Source organism: Myotis lucifugus, unplaced genomic scaffold, assembly GCF_000147115.1.
Source record: "Myotis lucifugus unplaced genomic scaffold, Myoluc2.0 scaffold_166, whole genome shotgun sequence".
NCBI lineage: Eukaryota > Metazoa > Chordata > Mammalia > Chiroptera > Vespertilionidae > Myotis > Myotis lucifugus.
The window spans coordinates 2,609,657-2,634,501 of NW_005871214.1; the positions used below are offsets into that span (position 1 = coordinate 2,609,657).

At 38.3% G+C, this 24,845-nt stretch overlaps 2 protein-coding genes and 1 long non-coding RNA gene across 4 annotated transcripts in view; 2 read left to right on the forward strand and 1 right to left on the reverse strand.

The window, feature by feature from the left end:
* DHRS7 (dehydrogenase/reductase 7) overlaps positions 1 to 14,942 on the forward strand; it is a 16,976-nt gene extending 2,034 nt beyond the window's left edge. Inside the window, exons 2-7 of the mRNA XM_006096047.3 lie at positions 4,537 to 4,689; positions 6,822 to 6,928; positions 7,633 to 7,872; positions 10,326 to 10,448; positions 11,648 to 11,863; positions 14,707 to 14,942. Of these exons, the coding sequence (XP_006096109.1) occupies positions 4,537 to 4,689; positions 6,822 to 6,928; positions 7,633 to 7,872; positions 10,326 to 10,448; positions 11,648 to 11,863; positions 14,707 to 14,754 (887 nt within the window). The 3' untranslated portion in view covers positions 14,755 to 14,942. The remainder of the gene's footprint in view (positions 1 to 4,536; positions 4,690 to 6,821; positions 6,929 to 7,632; positions 7,873 to 10,325; positions 10,449 to 11,647; positions 11,864 to 14,706) is intronic.
* A 5,650-nt stretch (positions 14,943 to 20,592) lies between these two features.
* The window catches only part of PCNX4 (pecanex homolog 4), a 27,460-nt gene continuing 23,207 nt past the window's right edge, over positions 20,593 to 24,845 (reverse strand). For both annotated transcript variants that reach the window (XM_006096048.3, XM_023759912.1), the window contains one exon: positions 20,593 to 21,325. In XM_006096048.3, coding sequence (XP_006096110.1) covers positions 21,074 to 21,325 — 252 coding nt within the window. In that variant the 3' untranslated portion in view covers positions 20,593 to 21,073. The remainder of the gene's footprint in view (positions 21,326 to 24,845) is intronic.
* The window catches only part of LOC111827447, a 5,042-nt gene continuing 2,697 nt past the window's right edge, over positions 22,501 to 24,845 (forward strand). Inside the window, exon 1 of the long non-coding RNA XR_002831028.1 lies at positions 22,501 to 24,300. This is a non-coding gene — a long non-coding RNA (uncharacterized LOC111827447). The remainder of the gene's footprint in view (positions 24,301 to 24,845) is intronic.

A 24,845-nucleotide genomic window follows, 5' to 3' on the forward strand; every position in this document is an offset into this window, starting at 1 on the left:
AATTTCAGAGAGGAAGGGAGAGAGAGAGAGATATAGAAACATCAATGATGAGAGAGAATCATTGATGGGCTGCCTCCTGCACACCCCACACTGGGGTCCGAGCCTGCAACCTGGGCATATGCCCTTGGCCAGATTCGAACTGGGGACCTTTCAGTCCACAGGCCGATGCTCTACCCGCTGAGCCAAACCGGCTAGGGCTCCTCAATGCTTTTGAATTAACTTGGATTTGAGAAGTACACAAAAATAGTTTATATTTTGTTACTTAATTCTACAAAAAATATTCAACTGCTCATTATGTCAAGCATTGAAAAGGAGAAATGTTGACAATATCTAGCAGTCAGTTAAATTAAAAGTTATTTTCACATATCAAGTAAAAGTTAAAAGTTAATGTTACTAAACATAACTTTTAAGAAATTTATTTAATTTCTTTCAGTGTTTTACTTTTGGTGGAAAAATAACAATTTTGGAGGATTTTAATTACATTGCTCTTATATAGTTACATGATTTGCATATGTAGGTTGATACATTATCATTTATCTAAGTAAACACATTACATTAAAAGTTATCCAGCAAATACAGATGTAAAAGTTAAATGTTAATGTTTAACTTTTAATTTTTAAATTTAGCTATTCTTACTGAAGAGTAACCTTGATAGAACTCCTTATGTACAGGACATAAACAGATACGTAGTATATCAGTGGAATTCAAATTCTATGGGGGAGTTATTAGGAAAAAAATGATTTACAGGACTCCTGGGGGTAGGGGTGATACTGAAAAAAAGTTAAAGGAATATGGGGTAGAGTAGACTCAGGTTCCAAAACAGCTCAGACTGGGTAGACCAAAGTGAAAAAAATTATCCTCCTTATCTTCTCTGGAGAGTTAGTTTTTGTTACTTGAAAAATAAACAATGTACTGACACAATAGAAAATTAAAAATACAAAAGGTTATACAGTGAAAACTAAAGCTCTTGCTTTCCCAGCCTCCTCCCCCAGCTAGCCAGTCTGCCTCCCTGGAGGCCACCACCATTTCCTACCTGTTATGTATCCTTCTAGAGAAATTCTCTGCATTTCCAGGCATATCTCTCTCATGATGACATTTAAGGGTGACTAATTTTAGATACTGCACCTTAGTCCAGGGAAAAATCTATGGCACAAGTCCAGAGTAGAGAAAGTCTCAGCAGCAGCACATGTGGGGAAAACTCAGGTTTTAGTTGACAGTAACCTAAATATGAGTCAACTGTGAACTGAATGCCAGAAAAATTAGGCAAGCCCAGGAGATATTTAGTGTCTTGAAGCAACAAACTGCAAACAACAACAGATGTCTTCTATAATCCGTGTCAGCCTCTGTGCTGGGCACTGGGGATCCAGCGATGACTGCTCCAGCCACTGTCCAGGCCCTCGCACAGCCTGTCTTCTGGGGAACAACCGAAGCAATTGAGTCATCTTACCCTGCTCTGAACTGTACAGACCCCCCGGGGGAATCCTGTGTCCTGCTCTGGTCAGCTCCTTTCAATAGAGCGGGACGTTGACCAACTAGAGCTTGTGCCGAGGGGTGTGAGCGGAAGAGTGAGGTAACCTGATGCCATGTCATCTGAGGGAGGGTAGCAGAAATTGGAGGTGTTTATGTATTCTGTAGCCTTAGAGAAGCAAGAGGAGAGGACTTAAGGAGGACATAACAGCTGACTTCAAAGAAATGAGGGATTGTCATGTGCAAGACAGGCTTGAGTTATTCTTTCCGATGCCTCAAGGCGTCAGGTGCTGGCGGGTAGAAGTTAAAGGTATATCATCACATCACTGTTAGAATCCTTGAACTCCTTGAATGATTAGACTGGTCCAAACAAGGAGCAAATGCCTCGGAGGTAACTAGCTTCCTCATCCTGTGAGGGAATGAAGTTGAGACTAGCCAACCTGGGGAGAGAATTCGCAAACTGGGTTTGGGGGTGAACTTTAAGTTCCCATCCAACTTTGAGAATCTGCTTTCAGAGGCTTTTTAGGGAGACCGCTGTGTATGCCAGATTCTGTGGAATTGGCAAATAAAAGTTAGTGCTAAAAAAAGATTTTCTTCGTCCGGAAGGTTCCAGAACTGCAGGTGGACTAAAGTAAATCATTGGATTTCATCATTGGATTTCAATAATATTTGAATATTGGGGTAAAATAAAATCTTTGTTAGTCCTATGCTAATTAGTAAATAGTTATTATAAACAGACTATATTTACCCTAGAGTCTGAGAATTGCAGAATGTTGGGACAATCAGTAGTCGATGAATGGATAAATGACTATCTGAATTAGACATTTTTATATTCCCGAGAAAGTCCTTTAGGAGGTGGCTCAGTTGTGCCTTTCCAGGAAAGCATATTATATGATGGGAAAGCATTGTAGGCTAGACATGGTTTTTGGGATGTTTCCATCCTCAGTTCAGATATTTACGTGAAACCTCTTTCCTGAGGACAAGTTGCTTTTTCTTGAATGGCTGAAAAACAGTTGGGTTGTAAAACATTAGTTATATTAAAATGCGGGCACCATAGTCGAGTGGTCAGAGTGTGGACTTCGGAGCTCATCTCCCAGCTCTGCTAGGGCTCTTGGGTGTTTGCTCTACGGTTATTGATATTACAGTGTGCTAGGCACTGAGGACCTAGCGAGGAACAAGGCAGATAGGGTCTCAGCTTTAAGGGAGTTTATAGTCCAATGCGGTAAATTAATTTCTGTAAACCTCAGTTTCCTTTTTTATAAAATTGAGATAATTCTTACTTCATGAGGTTCTTCTGAGGATTTTAATAAGGTAATGCAAACATATAGGAAGTAATGAACAAAATGGTAAGCGGTTACAGTTAGTAATCCCATGGCCCCTGGCTGGAGAAATTGGGACACACAAGTTACTGAGTGAATATCTTATGTTTTGGTTTTAAAACATCTATTTTTTTAAAAGACTTTTAGCAGTGATTACAATGGACATTTGATTAAGCACTGGGTATGAGTCACACACTGCTCTGAGAACACTACAGGTTTTAACTCATTCCTCTCACCAGTTCAGTGGAGGAGTTCTTATTATTAATCCCATTTTCCAGTTGTAGAAAATGAAGGTTCCGAGTTCTCACACAGGAGCATTTCACTGTTGTGTGTGGTGGAGCTGGGATTAGAACCCTGGCAGTTTCTGGAGCTCAGACTGTCAACCTAACAGGCTATAGAATTGCTTGATGAAAATAGTAAACTAGTTTCCTGATTTTTAATGTTTCTAATAGAAAACCAGAAATGCACATGTTAAGTGATTCCTGGCTTAACTATTTTTTAAATAAATAACACATTTTGATGAGTAAGGCACACGGGAATGTTGCATCACAGTGACTCGACACTTTCAGAGAGACAAGGCTCTCATCTCCTTCATTGTAAACAAGTTTTTTTCATTGGACAAAAGGAGGATAAATCACTCATCATTGCTTTATTATTGTAACATTTTTATTTAATGAGAACATGATTGGGCAAGCAGAGTATAGCATTTCATCTCGCTGTCATGCATTTCATAGTGGGTGAACCACTGGCTTCTCCTAAGATGAAAGCGCAGGCATTTGGGGGAATATTTTTACAAAATAACCTTTACTTGATAGGCATCAGATATGATTGACAGAGGGGGAACGTATGACTTTCAAAGTCCAGGGTGGTTTCGCCATACCATAGAGTAGGACTTAGCATATTCAGATTCATTATCAATACCTCCATTGCAAGAAATTAGAATAATAGAATTGACAACTGGATAGGACCTTTAGTAATCATCTTAATCTGAATCCCTCGTTTTATGGAGAAGGAAAGTGAGAAAGTGAGTCTAGGCAGACTTTCTATTTACTTAGCCTTACTTTTTCTCCATCAAATACATAGATGAGTAGAGCCTTGAAGTCAGACCATGGAGTTATAAGGTTTACCTTGAAGTAAAGTTTGGAAAACTCACCCAAGAGTCTGAATACACAAAATAAAAGAATTGATAACTGTTACCAATATGATTTAAATTCATGCTTTTTTTTAATTGCGTAGGAGTTGTTTTCTTAGGATATTTAATAAAAAAAATTAAAAATCACTTTATTGAGGTATGATAATCATATAAAAGTTCACATAGCCCAGTTGGTGTGGCTCAGTGGTTGAGCCTCGATCCATGAACCAGGAGGTCACGGTTCAGTTCCCAGTCACGGCACAAGCCCAGGTTGCAGGCTCGATCCCAGTAGCGGGTGTGCAGGAGGCAGTCGATCCATGATTCTCTCTCATCATTGATGCTTCTATCTCTCCCTCTCCCTGAAATCAATAAAAACATATTTTTAAAAAAATGCACATAGTTTTACAAACAACTTGAGTGTGGGGAGAAGTATACATCTGTGAGACTATCACCATAATATCAAGGCCATAAACAATATTTAAAATTTTTAAGTTCCACATATTATATGTTCATAATTAGGGGTATTATTTAAAATACTTCTTTGGGGGGATAATCTCTGGATATGCGTGTAATCCATAGCTTATTTTCTCCCCTCACTCCTTACTCCTTTCTCAATAGAATGGGAGCTGACGGACATGGTGGTGTGGGTGACTGGCGCATCCAGTGGTATTGGTGAGGAGCTGGCTTACCAGCTGTCGAAACTAGGAGTTTCTCTGGTGCTCTCTGCCAGGAGAGAGCATGAGCTGGAAAGGGTGAAAAGAAGATGCCTTGGTAAGTAAATCTGAAACAGCAATAAATCAGAATCCAAAATCAAATACAGTTCGGGGAATTTCAGCAGTAAGACTGGGATTTTCCTGGGCAGTATACTCTGGTTCCAAATGCTCCAAGTGTTTTGACCCAAATCCTCTTCCTTTTGGCATCTCTTAATTAGCTGCCCTTGTCTTTTTCTGCCCTTTTTCTGCCCTTTTTCTGCTGCCTTTCTACTTTTTTTTGCATTGCCTCTTGGCATTAGGGAGTGACCACCAATTCTCTCAAATGTTGATGGATTTTTAGAAATCACATAAATGTCTTATATTTTTGACTTAAAGAAGGAATAGTTCTTATGTATGACACACATGTTAAGCACAGAAATTTAATTAGAAAGGATCCTGACACATTCTGCTAAAATGTCAGATATTGAAGTCATATAGGATGATATAAAATTTTTGTTATAAAGGATGAAGTTTAAAAAATGCAACTTGAGACAATATTTTTCATATTGCTATATGTTGCAACAATATTTATTTTTGTTTGTGTTTTAACGTAGTTATGTTCACATTGAAAGCAGCCTTAAGTAAAAAAGTTATAATTTCTCATGGACACTTTGTATCTAAACTGAGATAATTTTGAATTTTCCAGCAGACCATTTTATTGGTCATCTACCTATCATTCTTTAGAAACCTTTCTTTCACTTTGCTGATGGAACTAACCACCCAGAAATGAGTCAGTTGCAAAATCTACTAGGGCCGTTTCAGGACACTGAGTTCAAAGGCCTCTGATGTTTCTGCCCTGGGCCATTTCTTTCTTTGCTTTTGTTGTTTGTTTTGTTTGTTAATCCTCACCTGAGTTTATTTTTTCTATTGATTTTGAAAGTGAAAGCGAGGGAGGGGGGAGGAACATCCATGTGAGAGGCACACATTGATTGGTTGCCTCTCACATGCGCCCTGTCTGGAGCTGGGAAGTGAACCTGCAACCCAGGTATGTGTCCTTGACCAGGAATTGAACCTGTGACCCTTTGGTGTGCAGTCAATGCTCTACCCACTGGGAAAAATCTGCCAGGGCTGGGCCGTTTCTTATGGTAGTTGCTCTTCCACTGTCGAGACCTGCAGTTCCTGTACTGGCAAAAATGAATCATATCAGCATTTCTTAGTTGGATTGAAGCTGATTGTTTTCCTTTTATCTGTCAGACAACTGGTGCAAACTTTTCTCTTTCTTTTAAAATAGTTAATGTTTTACAATTTACTCCTTTGCCCATAAAGCTTTTACATATCTCTCTACTTGCTTGTTTTTTCTTACTGGCACTACTTATTGTATTCCAAGATTAGAGTTCACAAGAAAAATAATTTTTTTGTTGAACAGAAATAGAAAGGGCTATACAGTCCAACATGTTTCCTGGTTGGGAATTCCAGGATTATGTATTTTTCCTTTTGTGCCTCCTGGGATCCTTAGCCTCTGGAAGGAAGCTTTTATGTGTCATGTCACCAGAGGGCTCTGAGCTTCTTCCTGATCTTAAGCATAAACTTTGTTTTTCAATGTGTGTAAAAGAGCAACTAACTTTGTGAACTTTTCATAAAACAAAAGTGCCTCTGTACTTTAAAGAAATTGCTCCCAAAATGTTTCTAAAATATATTTTTATTGATTTCAGAAAGGAAGGGAGAGGGAGAGATAGAAACATCAGTGATGAGAGAGAATCACTGATTGGCTGCCTCCTGCACACCCTCTCCTGGGGATCGAGGCCAAAACCCAGGCATGTGCTCTGACCTGGAATTGAACCATCACCTCCTGGTTCATAGGTCAACACTCAACTGCTGAGCCACATGGACCTGGCCCTCGCAATTTTTATTTTTATTTTTAGCATGTAGTACTGTCTTGACTTCTTCTAGAGTCTGTTCCAACATTAGACTGTTTATATACAAGTTGAGGAGAGCTATTCTATTTCCTGTGTACCCAGCTAGCTTTTATCCGATAAGATGTTGCCACATTACCACCAGTCCTCTTCTTGATCACTGAGAAACTCTTCCGCATAACCACTCAGAAATGAGTTTGTTGCCAAGTCTGGTTGTAGGATGGGTGTTAATGCAAGTAGCAAAGAGCTTGATTGAACTGTTGCATGACTTCCACGCTAATTTTGTGTCTTTATTTAGAGAATGGCAATTTAAAAGGAAAAGACATACTTGTTTTGCCCTTTGACCTGGCTGACATAAGTTCACATGAAGTGGCGACCAAAGCGGTTCTGCAGGAGTTTGGTAAAGTAAGTAGCATTTTGAATTGACATGTTTTGCTTTGAAGTAGCTGCAAAGAGATTCCCATTTGTGGTGCTCTCATTAAAAGGGCTTTAGGCAAATGGGTCCATGCAGTGAGATCAAGGCCCATGAGTTGGGCTTTTTAATCTCTGAGTTGTTGGCTTTGTGAAATTAGTACTTTTCATACCTTAACAAGTATTAACTCCTCTTTGTAGAACAAAAGAAGCTAAAAATTCAGTGCCTTTTATTTATTTTTTATTTTTAATTTTTAAAAAATATATTTTATTGATTTTTTACAGAGAGGGAGAGGGGTAGAGAGTTAGAAACATCCATGAGAGAGAAACATCGATCAGCTGCCTCCTGCACACGCCCTGCTGGGGATGTGTCTGCAACCAAGGTACATGCCCTTGACCAGGATTGAACCTGGGACTCTTCAGTCCACAGGCCAATGCTCTAGCCACTGAGCCAAACTGGTCAGGGTGCCTTTTATTTTTATGACACTACTTTCCATTAAAGAATCACCTAAAATAGAAATTTAATTCCATGGATGAATTCTAATTTTTATTTTATATTTTTATTACTGACTCTGAAAATACACCAGTCTTTTCCAATGATTCTTCAAGTTATCAATCTAAGTAACCACCCCTAGGGATTCCATCAATCCATCGACAGGTCATCACCAAAGTGCCTCTTTTCTAATTGTATTGTCTAGATCGACATTCTGGTCAACAATGGTGGAAGATCCCAGCGTTCTCTGTGTGTGGAAGCCAGCATGGACGTCTACAAGGAGCTGATAGAGCTTAACTACTTAGGAACCGTGTCCTTGACAAAGTGTGTTCTGCCTCACATGATCGAGAGGAAGCAAGGAAAGATTGTAACTGTGAATAGCATCATGGGTATCATGGCTGCGCCCCTTTCCAGTGGATATTGTGCAAGCAAACATGCTCTTCGGGTAAGTCTGCTCAAACAAACTTTGATAGAACTGACCTGAATGTACATGGGGGGATATGGCCATCACTATAAGAGGTCATTGGAACTGTGCAGTGATGTGGAGAGACAGAGAGAACCGCAAGGAGACCTTTGATAGATGACATTCCCAGAAGATGCTAAAAAAGACTTGAGCCTCACATGCCTCTTTGTAATTCAACAAACATGTATTGAGTACCTACATTGTGTCATACACTGCCAACAGATCCTGGGAATATAAAGATGAGATATGGTCCCTGCCCTCAAGAATTATAGTCTAGTCAATATGTCACCCTCCCCTTCTCCTCATTTCTACCATATCTTCTTGGCAAATTTGGGGTCTACCCCTCACTTCTTCACATACTTCAGGATGTAGTTTTCCTCCCCATTTCTGTGACTTATTTTTCCTTTCCCCTTTTAGGTGGGGTTTATCTTACCTGGTCTAAATATATATATAAGCATGTCAGAAATAGGAACTACCCACTAGATGTTTAGCCTTGATCTTCATATCCCTTGCTGGGTTTAGCTTTGACTCAATTTACCCTGGGTGCATTGGAAGAAGAAAATCTAGTCAAGGCAGAGGCTAGGAGAAAAGCTTGGTTTGGTTTGCTTAACTTATGAGATGTGAATATTAGAAACGTATGAATTTTTAATGTTGGCTAAGAGTGGATATGAAGAAATGTTATTAAACTGCAACATGGAACAAATTAGATCATAAGGCCAAGAGGAGAAGAATGATTAAAGGAGACACACAATTTATAATTAATGCTGTTGAAGGTCAGTTTACATAGAATGTTTCACTGTTGGAATAATGAGATGAATAGCTGACTGATCATTAGCTTCATGAAAATTTGAAGCTTTAGTTCCTTAGGACGTCCTTTCTGTTGTGAAAAGTAGACAGTTGAAGAGAGTGATGAAATGGAAAGCTACACTGATGATTTCCTCATATCTGGCACTATAAGGTATCAGTCACTTCCTGCAGAGCAGTTGGGCAAGTCTCGGGCTGGTAGATGAGGGAAAGAAGCTACACCATCTGTTTGGCACCAAGTATCTCATAAGACATGCAGGATGTTTTCAGTCAGATAATATGAGGTGTTTGGCCTGCCCTCCAAGACTCACTGTTTTGTTACTGGATTTGATGCTCTGATACCATGTGGCAGATTGAGACTAGTTGCTTATACCAGTAGCTGAACTCTGAAACCAGAAGGCTCTTTGAAGAGCACGTCTCCTTCCCCGATGCCCAGCAAGCTGTAGAGTGAACTTGTTTATCAATGAAACGTTCACACGCTATACTAGATGTGATTTCAAACAAAGAGAGGTGCTGATGTTTGATGTGTTGGCTCTCATGGTGTCTGTCCTCTCTCCTCTTTGCTAAAGTGGGGCGGAAAGCTAAGGGTTTGGGAGTTCACTTAGCCTTTTTCCCTGTCCATCTGAGTTAGGCACTGTGTGTGTCTCTGACAGCATGGATCCTCACAGGCCCTATTTGTTAGAGGTCAGCATTAAGGGCTGGTAAAACTAATGTTGTTGGATCACAGGGTTAGCTGTTTAGGCTTTTCAGTAGTTAACTCAGCTTCTAGTCTTGGACCATTTCCTAAATTAGGAAAAGAGGTTAGGGAAAGATGTTTACTCCCTATTTGGGTTAGAAATGGCCAGTATCTTTAAGTCTAGAGCAGTGGTTCTCAACCTTCTGGCCCTTTAAATACAGTTCATGTTGTGACCCAACCATAAAATTACTTTTGTTGCTAGTTCCTAACTGTAATGTTGCTACTGTTATGAATCGTAATGTAAATATCTGATATGCAGGATGCTCTTAGGCGACCCCTGTGAAAGGGTTGTTCGACTGCCAAAGGGGTCGCGACCCACAGGTTGAGAACCGCTGGTCTAGAGGGTCTTTACCACCCAGAAAAGATGGATGTTGGCTGAAACTAATTGTCTGTTAAACTAGTAATAAATAGAAAAAGTTGAATTTTTCCTTGAGAGTTTGTTAAGTACTAATCCCTCTCACTCCCTCTTGCCCCAATATGGGCACCTTAAACCACCTTGAGGGATAAAAAGAAACCAAATCTGAGTGATTTTCAGTGGAAAACATGCACCCCTTTTGGAGTGGGGACATGGGGACTGGTCTCAGGAGGGTGTATCAGAATCTCCAGGGGGCAGTTTTTCACCTATCCAGTGCTTGCCTACCCTAAAAATCATGATCCACCACTTCCAAACAGGTGAGCCACTCATACCCGGAAAGAGCTGAGAATGCTATTCTTGATTGCCTCAAGTCTTAAGGTTAAAAATGGCTAATAAGATTGCACAATTACATTTCCTGTGCTTTATTCAGGCATTTCAGAACATATTTTATAATGTGCTACTTATTGTCCTTCATAGTCAAAGACAAGTAATTTCATGAGATGTGTCTGTATTTATTTTATATGCTTTATTTTATATTAGGGCTTTTTTAATGGCCTCCGAACCGAACTTGCCACGTACCCAGGTATAGTAGTTTCTAACATTTACCCAGGACCAGTGCAATCAAATATTGTGAAGAACTCCCTACGTAATGATACCACACAGGTAAACTTTTCTCGTTGGGGTGTAATTTGAATGGTTTCATAGTCATATGTAGGTTTTGTACCACTGTGCCTCAGGTTTTCATGTTAGAACGGCTTATGACTTATTTATACACCTTAACTCATAGCATTAGGAAAATTGTTAAGGTTAGCTGATAGTGTTTTAGCAGCCAGTTTTAATAAAGGTTAAAGAAATTGCTGAGATAGTACTGGTAAGTGACCCACTATTATGTGATTTAAAAAAACCCAGTTTCTATAAATTCATAAATTATAGCAACACTGAGAGGTTCTGTGTGGCTGAATTTCAGTATATTAACCTGACTGGGCTTTTAAAGAGGAATCCCAGTGAAGGAGCTTAGAAAAACACTTTTGATAATTTTATTTTAGCCTCACCCAAGTCTGTGTTTTCCTCAGCTCAGATTACACATCACAAAGTGATTTATCAAATGAATAGCACACGTCTCACGAAGAATCCAGTGTCACTCAATAATACCAAAATCCCTCTAAAAACCATGACATTTTCCTTCTTCATTAAGATCTATTTCTACTGAGACATAAGTCTGTATATGCTTCTATGTAAATGTTAACAGATATAATTTTTATTTTCACATTTTTTGTGGAGGCTCTAAGGTAAAATAGAATAATCACCCAATTATAGGAATCAAGGGACTTGGCATGTAGACCTGGTTATTGTAATGATCTGTGTGAGCACGGATGAATTGCTACCTTTCTGGGCCTCAGTTTGTTTATTGATAGAATGGTAGTGGGTTAACTAGATGAGCAGTGCCAGATTTGTTCACTACCAAGAAACCACTTTGAACTTTTTGCTCTGTTTTACCCCCATGGACTCTATGTTTTATAGACTTCCATTTGTTAAATGTATGTGTTAATTTGCTTAAAGATTTTTATTACTAAAGTGATATGTAATTATCATTAAGTACATTAAGATGGTACAATTGTAATTAAAAGCCAAGAACCTTCATCTTTTAGTTAGCCTGTACAATCTTATCTGGTAAGTGTGTGTTTCCTGTTAGGCTTTTGGGAATATTATAGACACCTATTAGTATCCACTGGGGTCTGAAGAGGTATGAGGTCACATTAAAAAGTCAACTAGATGACTTCTGGGTCCTTTCTAGCTTAAAAGTTCTGTGAAATCCTTGGATGAATACTCACCATTCACTTAATTTTTAAAATATTTCTTAGGCTATGCATAGTGATGCAGACCAGTCCTACAAGATGGCAACCAGTCGGTGCGTGCGGCTGATATTAATCTGCATGGCCAATGACTTGAAAGAAGTTTGGATTTCGGATCAACCTTTTTTGGCAATGGCGTATTTGTGGCAGTATATGCCAACCTGGGCCTTGTGGGTAACAAACAAATTAGGGAAGAAAAGGATTGAGAACTTTAAGAAGGGTCTGGTAAGAACAATTTATAAATTTCTTAATACATATCAATCTTTAGGAAAGTATGAAATTTTCTAGTGCTTAAAAACTTTTCTTACTAACTCTGCACTAATCTCATGATATCAATACAAAAGATACTAGATGTATTCTATGCCCCATGCATATCTGTTGGTTTATTATAAATTACTACTGGTCTTGGAGAAAAAAGTTTTCTACAAGGTTAAAATCAAATCAGAGATTGCCATTTTTGCTTCTACACTCATTGTTTGACCAGTGTATGTGCCAAACACGCTTTCTCCTCACAAACTCTTACTCATCCTATAAGTCTCAGCTCTGGTGTCCCCTCCATGGGTTGATATCTGGCCCCCCCTCTTATTTCTCCCCACGACCACGTGAACTTTGCCCAGTGCTTACCAGTTACTGTGCTGTTAAAACTGATGCACTCTCGCTGGGTAGTGCTGGTTCTTTTGACTTGATCCAGAAGCACTCTGCACATCTGAGCTGTGCCTATGTCCACGTCTAAGAAAATAAGCTGATCACTCATTCTTTCAACAGTCATTCTTTTAGAAAAGTGCGGAATATTATGAACTGCTTCTGAGAAAATTGTGACCATCAAAAGGGTTTAATATATAAACAGCACAGGAAATGTAAGGAGTTACGCCAAAAATTATAGATATGATTACACAAAGAAAGGTTATTTCTGTGGATGGTTTTGTTTTTTTTGTTTTCTTAAAATATATTTTATTGGTTTTTTACAGAGAGGAAGGGAGAGGGATAGAGAGTTAGAAACATCAATGAGAGAGAAACATTGATCAGCTGCCTCCTGCACACCCCGTACTGGGGATGTGCCCACAACCAAGGTACATGCCCTTGACCAGAATCGAACCTGGGACCCTTCAGTCCTCAGGCCGATGCTCTATCCATTGAGCCAAACTGGTCAGGGCAGGATGGTTTTATTGTTGAAGTATGTCTTTCAGTGATACTACTTTTTTAAAGAAAGAATTTAGTAGGGATTGATATATAAAGAGAATTCTAAAATGGGATCATACCATATGTATCATTATATAACCTACCACTATTTAAGCAATCCATGAATTGCCATACATTTATTTTACTTCAACTTTTTGCAGGATAGTAAAAATGAATTAGTAAAAAAAAGCAAAAATGCTTTAAAAAATGCTTAAAAAGACTTAAAGGTTATAAAACTTCCATACTGCACTAACCTCTCCGGAGCTTTTGAAAAACCATAAAGGTGAGGGGGGTGGGGGAAGGAGTTACACATTTTCTACCAACTTGTACTATGGACCAGTTTTCTTTGGGCCACATCATTTATAAGTATTTTGGTAATGTTGGGGCTTGGTGGTGTAAGATGGGTCTAAAGGTAGAGCTTCATCAAAGATAACATCTAAGTTTTATGGAGTACAGCTGATAGAGTGGTACTGTGCCCACTGATGGATAAGAATCCAGAGGGAAAGGCTATCTTACTAGAGGTGACGGCATCCTGGTGCCAGGCTACCCTACTGTCCCAAGATCTCGGGCAAGTTACTTCTCTGTTAATCAATGTCCCCATCTACAAAACGAGATTACTGATGACAGTAGCATCTAGTCATAGGATTGTCATTGAGATTGAATGAGTTAGTATGTGGAAAACTCTTAAAACACACGTGGAGTGTTATACTTACTAAGGATTAGCTGTTAATGCTTTCATTTTGATGGTACAGGGATACTGAGCTAATAGATAGTGAAGATCAAAGAGTTAAATAAGAGGCCAGAGAGATAATACGTTATAGAAATAGTTGTTTCAGAGGGAAAAGAAGGACCAGGGGCTAGAGTTTCAGTCCTACTGTAGCAGATGTTATGTTGTTTTATTTACACAATATCTAACTATAAATATAAACATCACTCAGTATATGTAGCATTTGATTACATCTAACCTTTGCTAACAGTAATGGCCTTTCTCTTCCTACCACTGTCTTTAATATATTGTTTATTACATGGTCTTATTGCTTTATTACTTTTTAAGGATAAACTGGACATCATTTTGTTTCCCAGTACCATTTCTGAGATATCATACCTCATTCTTTACACAAAACCATGAGAACTAAAAAATTGTTTCTCACTTTTTTCCTCAATTCTCTCCTCCCTGCTTCTTTCCTCCACATTATTTTCTATTACATATATCCATCTCCTTATTTTGATTTGTTTATAAGTATCTAAGTTAAGAGAATGCTAATATAGCTTTATTCCAAATTAAATGGAGTTGGCAGTAGTACTTGAATTTGTTTCTGTCCTTGAGGCTAGGAACACTATGTCTGTAACTTTGATGAATTTTTATTATTTTAAGAAATCAAGAACAATAGCTGCATTGAATTTTGTGTTTTATTTTTTGTCTTAGTGCAAGTTCTTGGAAGTGGTAAATGCGTATCTTCCCAAATGAAATGTTACATCCTTAGGGATGAATGAGTTGCTTTGTTTTCTATTTTAAGCAATATAACTAAAAGTTCACAAAACATTTTAGAGTCATCTCTCAAATATTTCTATTCTAAATATTCTGATTCTTTGTAATTATTAAGACAAGTCAGTATAGATATGCTACTCTAGAGGAGTAATAATAGAGATTTCACAAAATGGCATGAGCAGATGCTTACCAGTGATAGAGGAGATAATGATGCTAAGTCCATTTTCTAGATCTAGAATTTTAGCTATGATTTTTATTCTAATTTAAGCATTTGCTCAGGTTTTATAAGGATTCTCAACAGTGAATCATAACTATAGAGCTCCTTAAAACAGAAGGAATTGTCAAAAACGGGGGTAAATTCAAGGTGGCACTGACTCATGTTGCTGTCACTTTGTTTCAGGATGCAGATGCTTCTTATTTTAAAATCTGGAAGACAAAACATGACTGACAGAGTACTTGCATTTTCAAGCCACTGGAGGGAGAAATGGAAACCATGAAAACAGCCATTTTCTTGTGCACAGAAGACTAACTTGTGATTTTACTTCTTAATACATACAACTTCCCTTCCAACATGTAATAAACAACAAATAAAAGATTATTATGACACTTGCAATAAAGATGGTAATACGTACTACATTCTTGGATAAGAGAGCATTTTAACATACTCTGGCATTTATGCTTAAAATCTAGGTTAGTGGAATGCTAATCAAAGAATTATAGAAGTCCATTAATGTAAATGTAGGGACTATTTCATGAAGCTGAGTGCTAGGTAATGAGCATATGTGAAGAAATACCTAAATGGTCCTGCCACCAAGGTGCTTACACTCTCTTAGAAGAATTGACATGAAGTAGACTCCTAGCAGCCATGATTTATTAAACACCTGTTATATGCTATTTGCTGTACGGGGTGCTTTTTAAAAAATATATTTTTATTGATTTCAGAGAAGGAGAGGTATAGAAACATCAATGATAAGAGAGGATCATGGATCAGATGCCTCCTGCACACCCCCTTCTGGGGATCAAGCCCACAACCCGGCATGTGCCCTTGACCAGAATCGAACCCGGGACTCTTAAGTCTGCAGGCCGACGCTCCACCCACTGAGCCAAACGGGCCAGGGCTGAGATGCTTTGTATTAATTCATTTATTCCTCATGAAAGTACTCTAAAGTAGGTGGTATTATCTTCCTTTGTAGAGGAAGAAAGAACATGCCCAAAGCAAGTTGGTATTACTTTCCCAAGGTCCCAGGGCTAGTAAGGGGTAAAGTCAAGATTAAACTCCAGGAAGAATCCATTGGTAACCCCTTACTCTATAATTAATTTTACTTTAATCTTTAGCACCTTACAGTAGATAACATGCATAGGCCACAATAGAAAATCAACAAATATTCCTTAACTATCTACTGTCAAAAGGGGGGTGTAACAGGAGAAAATCATAGTTCTTCTTTATAAGCAGTTCACAGTTTAGCTATAGCCAAGGTAACATACATAACGTAACTGTAGAATAGTTGTTGAGGAAGTTTGAGGCCACCCTGGTGGCTATCCTTGGGAAAGGGGGACGATAGAGGTACACCATGGGGTACAGCAAGGAAAAGCAATGGAATAAATGGACACAGCAACATGGATATGTCCTAAAACATGGTGATGAGTGAAGAAAGAACACAAGTATGTTTATACACAAATTGATGTGCATAGAAGGTAGTGCTCATTTTGCAAGAAAACATACAAAGAAAAGATAAACATTAGATGTATTACAATGATTGCTTAGGATGGGGAGAGGAATGGGGGGTGTAGTATGGGGATAAAATGTAATAAACGTGATGGAAATTATGATTAATAAATCAACACTGCATCTGGGGTAAAAACAAAAATACAGATTGTGGAACAATTCTAGAATGGTACAAAATAACGTGTGGCATGGTACAGGCTATAGTGCAAAGTTCAGAAAAGGGAGAAATGTGTGGATAGATTAGTGTGGAAACTACACAGAAGGTGTGACTTGCACTAAGCCTTTCAAGGGTGGCATTTATACCAAAAGAGGCTTTAGGTGGTAGGGGTCCAGGGCAGTTTTGTTTTACTTGTCATTGAATCTTCAGTGCTTGGCATTGTACTTGCCAACGTTTTGCAGCGGTTCTCAACCTGTGGGTCGAGACCCCTTTGGCGGTCGAACGACCCTTTCACAGGGGTCACCTAAGACCATTCTGCATATCAGATATTTACATTATGATTCATAACAGTAGCAACATTACAGTTATGAAGTAGCAACGAAAATAATTTTATGGTTGGGTCACAACATGAGGAACTGTATTTAAAGGGCCAGAAGGTTGAGAACCACTGGTAGGGCTTGTTGAGCTTCTGTAAGTCAGGCATTCTTTGCCTCCAGAATGTCATGAATGAAAACTCAGAGACTGAAATTAGCATAATACAGGGATCAAGGAAAAGGGAATTCAGTGTGCTTAATTACACCAGCCAATGAGTGGTAGAAGATGTATTAATAATTTAAATGATTTTTAGAAACTCATCCGTATAGTGTTTTTCTATAGCATGTAATTAATACCTATATGTAATCCACCCTCCCCCCTGCCCCCCCAATCCTCAGGCTCTTGTCAGCAGCCCGAGACAGAAAGGCAGATTTTTGTCAAAGTACATTTTCTCAAATATAGTCAAGAACTGTGAACCCAAGTGTTTCCATATTGACTTTTTAAAAGTTTATTATTTTGCACTGACATTTCATTTCTTAATTATTATCTCCAATGGGTTCTTAAACTTGATGAATATATTTTTCAGTTTGAGACTTGCCAATTCTTCTGTATAGTGTCTAATTCTCTGCTGAAACTTTCAATCTTGTGTTTTATATCTTTAAACGTACCAAGCGTAATAACTTAAGCCTGTGCTTAAAAACTTCACTAACTGGATGCCCTGTATGTTCATATTCACTATCATTTTTCTTGGGTTTTGATCATGTTGTCTTGTCTCCTCAAGTGCTTTATTTTAGATCGTCTAGTACTAAATTTGAAAAATTATGAAAATAACTTGAAAAGTCAGTTGAGAGAAGAATTATATTTGCTCTGTGTAGTGGGTAGGTACACTAGGCACCCAGGGTTACCTTAATCCAGTTTAGGAATTGCGAATATTCAAACTGCATCTATTTTTTGTTCACCCTTAAAATTAGGATGTAGTCTTTGAGGTCCCAATCCTATGGGTGGTCAGTTACTCAAGTCCTCCCTTCCTATGAGAGCTCTGGACTCCAATTTTTATCCCTCTAACTACACAGCAAGGCTATAAAAGTGTTTAACTTCTCAGGTTCTCAACCACTTCCTCCTGAACTGCAAATGCTCCTAGAAGAGAAGCAGCCCAAATGCTGAACTCAGGTCTAAGTTTCATTTTGCCTTGGATCTTGTTGATGTAATTCTTCATTATCTTCTTGGTCCCCTGATACCTTTAAGTTTAGTTTAAAATATTATTTTGCCCAGCTTTACTAGTTGTTCTCTGTGAGATGGCTGCTGTGGATTACCTAGACCAGCTGTGGGCAAACTAAAAAAAAAAAGACCGTACCCTTTTATGTAATGATGTTTACTTTGAATTTATATTAGTTCACACAAACACTCCATCTATGCTTTTGTTCCGGCCCTCCAGTCCAGTTTAAGAACCCATTGTGGCCCTCGAGTCAAAAAGTTTGCCCACCCCTGACCTAGACACTACTAAAAGTAGAAGTCAGAAAATCAGGTTTTTGGGAAAATTCAATAAGGTCACTTTTGAATACATCAGATAGAGAAAACTAACTTATAAGTGCAAAGAAAAGAGGTTGATTTTACATACATATAGGGTGGGGCAGAAGTAGTTTTACAGTTCGTATGTAAAATCCTATATAATAAAAGTCTAATATGCTAAGTGTCCAGTCAGCCAGTCGGCCGTTCAACCAATCAAAGCATAATATGCTAATGATATGCTAAGGCTACTCAACCACTCGCTATGATGTGCACTGACCACCAGGGGAAAGTCAGTTGACTGGTCCAACAGTCACTATGATGTGCACTGACCACCAGGGGGCAGATGCTCTGACGGGTAGGTTAGCTTGCTGCTGGGGTCCAGCAGATCAGGACTGAGACAGGCTGGACATGCCCTGGAGCCCTGCCGTGGTCCCTCCCTGGCTGGCCAACCTCCCCTGCCCCCGCATAGTGCACCCGTGGGGTCCCTCGGCCTGGCCTGAGCCCTCTTGCAATCAGGGACCGCTTGGGGGATGTCTAAAAGCCAATTTTGGCCCGATCCTGCAGGTCAGGCCAAGTGACCCCACTGGTGCATGGATTCGTGCACCGGGCCTCTAGTAATACAATTAATTAATAACAAGTATTAACTCTTTCATGTACTCAAAACTGTAAACCCACTTTTGCCCCACTTTGTATATTTGAACATCCTCAATTTATTGATATTTTAAATCTTGGGAGTGGATTACATGGTTTATGATGAGTATAGAATCAGAAGAGGGGGCCTGGAGCCAATTGGTGAAAAGTTCCAAAATTTAGAGGTCAGGTAGAAAAGGAAAAGCAGCAAAGGAGACTGAGGAGTAGCCATAGAGATAGGAAGAAAATGAAGGTAATGTGGTATCAGGGAGGTCCCAAAAGAAAAAATAAAGGTGATTCAAGGAGTACTCAAATGTATCAAAAGCTACTTGAAGGACAAATAAGACGAGAACAAAAGGTGACTAGTTGATTTGACAATTTGAAACTAAATAGGGACCTTAATTAAAACTTTCTTTGGGGAAACAGTAGAATGGAATCCAGACTGGAATGGTTTAACAAGTGGAAGATGAGGAAACTTTGCCATGAACGAGAGAGAGAGGCATGGGAGCAGTTTGAGGAGGATGCGAGGTGAAGGAAAAGCATGGCTTGTCATTATGATAATAGTGAAAATCTTTAAACAACTTAAAATGTCCATTACTTAAGCGATTGCTAAATCTATCAATGTTAAACAGTCATTAAAACAGATAATCACAGGGAGTGTTTTTTAATTGATTTTAGAGAGAGGAAGGGAGAGAGAAAAAAAGAGAGAGAACATCAATGTGGGGAACATTGATTGGTTGCCAGGGATCAAACCTACAACCTGGGTATGCGCCCTGACCAAAAATCAAACCTACCACCTTCTTTGGTGTATGGGATGACCCTCCAACCAACTAAGCCACACTGGCCAGGGCAGAGAGTATTTTTGAGAGAATTTTTATAGGTGACAAAAAATACATAAAACTGTCCAGCTAGTAAATCTCAATTATGTAAATCGTAAGACTGACCTCTGAACTCAGATGTAAGTAACATCAAGCCCTGTTTTCTTAACAACCATGCTGTTTCCCCAAAATTGACTAACATACAAACTGCATGAATTCATTAAGTAAAAATTAGTCCAAAAAGTTATCCTTTAACATTGCTGGATTGAATTGTTCCACATACTAAATAAATGGAATAATAATAAAAAAATCTAATCACTACATTTCAAATAATTCCAATCATTTCTAAAGAGAATGTGCTACTGTATTACGAACCGAGGAGGCTACAATAGATTTAGTTGGAAATAAAGTAATGAGTACAGGAAATTAATGTCTCAAGTGATGCAGATTCATTGTTCCTCCTTGTTATATGTACCTGTAAAAAGTTTGTAAACAGCTAGAAAATGAAAATAAACTCCTGCTCACATTATGAAAATTTTTCTCCCATCTCTTTTTGCCTTTAGCTCAGACACCCTAAAACACTAGTAACTGGTAGTCCTATTGGGTAAGTCATGCCTCAGAAACAGTATATTCAGTTGAAAAGAAATGCATAAGGATTTAGATCAGCGGTTCTCAACCTGTGGGTTGCGACCCCTTTGGGGGTCGAACGACCCTTTCACAGGGGTCGCCTAAGACCATCGGAAAACACATATATAATTACATATTGTTTTTGTGATTAATCACTATGCTTTAATTATGTTCAGTTTGTAACAATGAAATTGGGGGTCACCACAACATGAGAAACTGTATTAAAGGGTCGCGGCATTAGGAAGGTTGAGAACCACTGATCTAGATCTATAGAATGGCCTCTAGCAATCATGGATTATCCTAATATTGCTAATCCTGTGAGCATTAAATGATAAGTGGGATAAATTCCTTTCCTTTCACATGCATAAAAAGGATACTTGGAAGAAAAATATTTTATTAAAAATTTTTAAGGTTTCTGAATTGAAGTATATGAAAAGAAAATAATTATATGAAAACATTTAGTCATTCAGACCATGTTAAATATTAAAATAAAACAGCACAAAGTTTGAAAATACTATAAAATTTAATTGCATTTCAAATAAATAAATATATATATACATTATGTAACTTGTAATAGCACCGTTATCATTACTTAAAAACACTGATAGGAATATCTTTTTAAGTATGTAAAAATTACATAGTTGTTGACTTTTCTAAGTCAAGTCACCTATCCCACATTTAAGAAAGCATTAAAAAGTCATTTTCTAATTTTATACAAATGCTTCATATTTAACAAAGCCTACCACAATCCATAGGGCACAAATATTGGCCAATAGTTCTAACTTTTATGCTAGACAAAGTTCTTCCCCCCCACCCCCCCAAGATAGCTAAGAGAATCAACTAATAGAGCTTAGCTTTTCCCAGGCATCTGACTTTTGGGAAGAGAGAGGGAAGGTCGGTGAAGTTTGCAAAACCACCCAGTTACTCTTCTAGAATGAAAAAATAAAGACATCCCATTTGATGACAATACAAGTCAAAATAAGTTCTAATACAAATGTATATGGAGAGGTTTTGAAGAATAAATTGGATATCCCAGGGGAGGGTCAGCCGCTTGTACTGTAAGGTTTCTTAAAAATAGTGGATGAGCTTGTATACTATAACGTTCCTCGTCATCATTTGTGGCATAAAGCAATTCCCAAGAAAGATTGGCCCACTGACCTCTAACAGCTTCAGCATTTAACTTCCCAACTTGGATCAATAATTCTTGAAGGGTAAGTACTCTCCCAGTGTAAACTCCCTTTAAAGTACAAATCGGGTGGGGGGGAGAAAAAAAAAGAGATTATATTTAGGCCTTTATATTTTACTTATAAACCTAGAAAAAAATTCCATCGTTTGAGGCAAACATAGAAAGTGGTGTATTAAAATGTACACATGAGTTGCTTGTCTTCAGAATTGAGTCACCTCTATTAGGTAATTCTATGGATAAGTATGCGAGAAAAGATTCCCTGACAGCCATTTCACTCCATGAACAGAACAGCAAAATCTCACTACTTCTATTTCCTTCTCTATTCCTTCATCAGATCTGGCCTCAGCAATGCATAAGTCATAAATACTAATCAGTGGAAATCACACAATAGGCTCTTTTTTTTTAAAAAAAAAAAAGCTCCACTAAGATATAATTCACACTCCATACAATTTACTTATATAAAGTGTACAATTCAACCGTTTATTTAGTATATTCAGATATATAAAACTATCATCAGTCAATTTTAGACCATTTTCACGACCTCAAAAAGAAACCATTTACTCTAGCTATTACCCTCCCATCCCTTCATTCCCCCAGTCCTAAGAACCATTACAGTACTTTCTAACTCCATAAATTTGCCTATTCTGGAAATTTCAAATGAATAATATGTAGTCTTTGTGACTGAAGTCTTTAACTTCACATGTTTTCAAGATTCATTCATGTTGAGCATATAACAGTATTTCATTCCTTTTTTATGATCAAATAATATTCCACTGCGTGGGTATACCACAATTTGTGTATTCATAAGTGATGAACAGCTGGGTTATTTCCACCTTTGGCAATTATGAATAACACTGCTGCCAACATTCTTGTACAAGTTTTTATTTGTATCTATGTTTTCATTTCTCTTGGGGATACACCTAACAGTGAAAAACTAGGTCAGATGGTAATTCTATGTTTAATCATTTGAAAGCTGTCAGGTTTCTCAAAGTGGTTGCCCCATTTTACATTTCCACCAGCACTGTATTAGAGTTCCAATTTTTCCACATCCTTGACAACATTTATCTGATTTTTTTCATTTTAGTCATCCTAGTATGTATGAAGTGATGTTCACTGTGGTTATTTGCATTTCCCTGATGACAAACCCATGAGCATGGACTATCTTTCCATTTATTTGTGTCTTCTTCAAATTATTTCATCAATGTCTTAAGAGTTTTCAGTGTACAAGTCTTTCACCTCCTTGATTAAATTTATTCTTAAGTATTTTATTCTTTGTGATGCAACTGTAAATGAGATGTTTTCTTAATTTCTCTTTATGACAGTTCACTAGTGTATAGAAATGAAGCAATTTTTATATATTAACTAGAGGCCCGTTGCAGGAAGATTCCTGCAATAGGGCTTGGCTCCCACCTCTGCCGCCTCGGCTCCCTCCCGCCTCCCGCCTCCTGCCTCCGCTGCCTTGGCTCTGTTCCTGTCTCCGCCGCCTCTACTTTGCTCCCTTCTGCAGCGCTTGGGTTCCTTCTACGTTGTCTTCAGTCTCTGCTCCCAGCTGGTATATGCAAATTGACCACCATCTTGGTTGGGTTAATTTGCATATAGTCGCTCTGATTGGCTGGTGGGCATAGCGAAGGTATGGTTAATTAGCATCTTTGTCTTTTATTAGTGTAGATTTTGTATACTGCAACTTTAATGAATTACTTTGGTGGAGTCCTTAGGGTTTTCTGCTTATAATATCATATCATCTACAGCTGGTACCAGTTTTACTTCTTTTCTGATTTTAATGACTTTTCTTTTTCTTACTTAATTGCTCTATCTAAGACGTCCAATACCGTGTTGAGTAAGTGGCAAGAATAGGGATCTTTGTCTTGTTACTAATCTTAAGATCAGCTTTTCACTATTGAGTATGGTATTAGCTATGGGCTTGTGATATAAAGCCTTAACTATACTGAGGTATGTTCCTTCTATACCCATTTTGTTGCGTACTTTGTTGACTTTTTTAACACATGGTTTTCTTTAGTCCTTTGAACATATTTATGTCTACTTTGAAATCTTTGTTAATCTGATATCTGGTTGATCTCATAGGCAATTTCTGTTGTCTTTTTTTTTTTTTTAACCTGGTATATGGATCAGACTTTCCTGTTTCTTTTCATGCCTCATAATTTTTGTTGAAAACTGGACATTTCAGATAACACTGTAGCAATTCTGAGTACTAATGCTCTCCTCCCCCTACTGCATGGCTTGCTATTATTATTTGCTTATTAGTTTAGTGAGGTTTTGGATAACTTTAGTGAAGTTAATCCCTACCTCCACGCCTACTGTGAAATCTTTGATGTTGCTCCTTGGGTAGTGCAGCCTTGTGAATGCCCAGTTCCCATGGGATAGCAGTGGTTTTGGCAGGGCTCTCTGTATTAAATGCTCACACCCAGCTGTTAAACACCACTGATTGCTCTACATTTTCAACAATAACTTGGGGCATATGTTGCTTCAGAGACTGATCCAATTAAATTTGGGCTCCTTTGAAAAAATAACTTTGGAGATGAATGTTTGAAATTTGTTCTGATCCCAGGAGGTCTCTTCTCTGCTGTTTCTTTCCAGGTTCTCCCTGTTAATTGACCCAGCCTACAGTTTAGCTTATGTTTTTAATGAACTTACCAACTATCTCTTAATTATTTTTCACTACAGTCTCCATAGTTTTTGAGAGAATCTTAGGCTTCAACGTGACTACACTGTTTTGCAAATAATGCTGGTTCCTTTTGTTGTTGTTATTGTTTTGTTAATCATTTGCTTCTCTCACTGGAAAAAATCTCTGAGCCAGAGCTCTGAATCTGAAGGTGAGACAATGATGTGCTCTGAGTAACACCTCTGCTGCAGGAGGTAAGTACTTGGTAGAGGGGCAGCAGTAATTTCAGGTCTTCTTTTCTTGCCTCTCCCAGTGTGGAACCTCCACCCTATGGGTACACAAGGGTGATCAGGGCCCTAGTATTCTCAGTAGCACCATGTCCAGGCTAAAGTCTCCATCCAATGAGGTAGGTTATCCAGAAAGGAAGTCTCACATCTGGACTACATATGCTTAGAACCCAGCCTCAAACAGGTAGCTGAGAATAAGATGAGAAATGTTGGAAGTCCTGACTCTTTCAGAAAACGTTAGTTCTCCAACTGGTAGCTGAGGGAGAGGAGCTCTGTTCCTAGCCAAACAATGAATGAATGTTTCTGTCTTACTGAGCTGGGAGAAAATGAGCCTTGGCTCAAATACCACAGACTCTCACTGTACCTACTGCAGTTTAGTTGATTTTTTTTTTGAATAAATGTTTCTTCATTTGCTGTATACTTTTAGGACCATTTCCAAGACTTTAAGTGCTTGTTTTTAAAAATGACTTTCATCATTTTCATTGGGGAGCACATCTGCAGAGCTTCTTAGGTTCTAATGCCAACATGGAACCCATAATAAGCTCATAACATTGAATCTTTCTTTTTCTTTTTTTTTTTTTTTAATAATAATTTTTATTTCTTAAAGTATTACAAATAGTATTACATATGTCTCCTTTTTCCCCCCCCTTGACATTCCCCGACC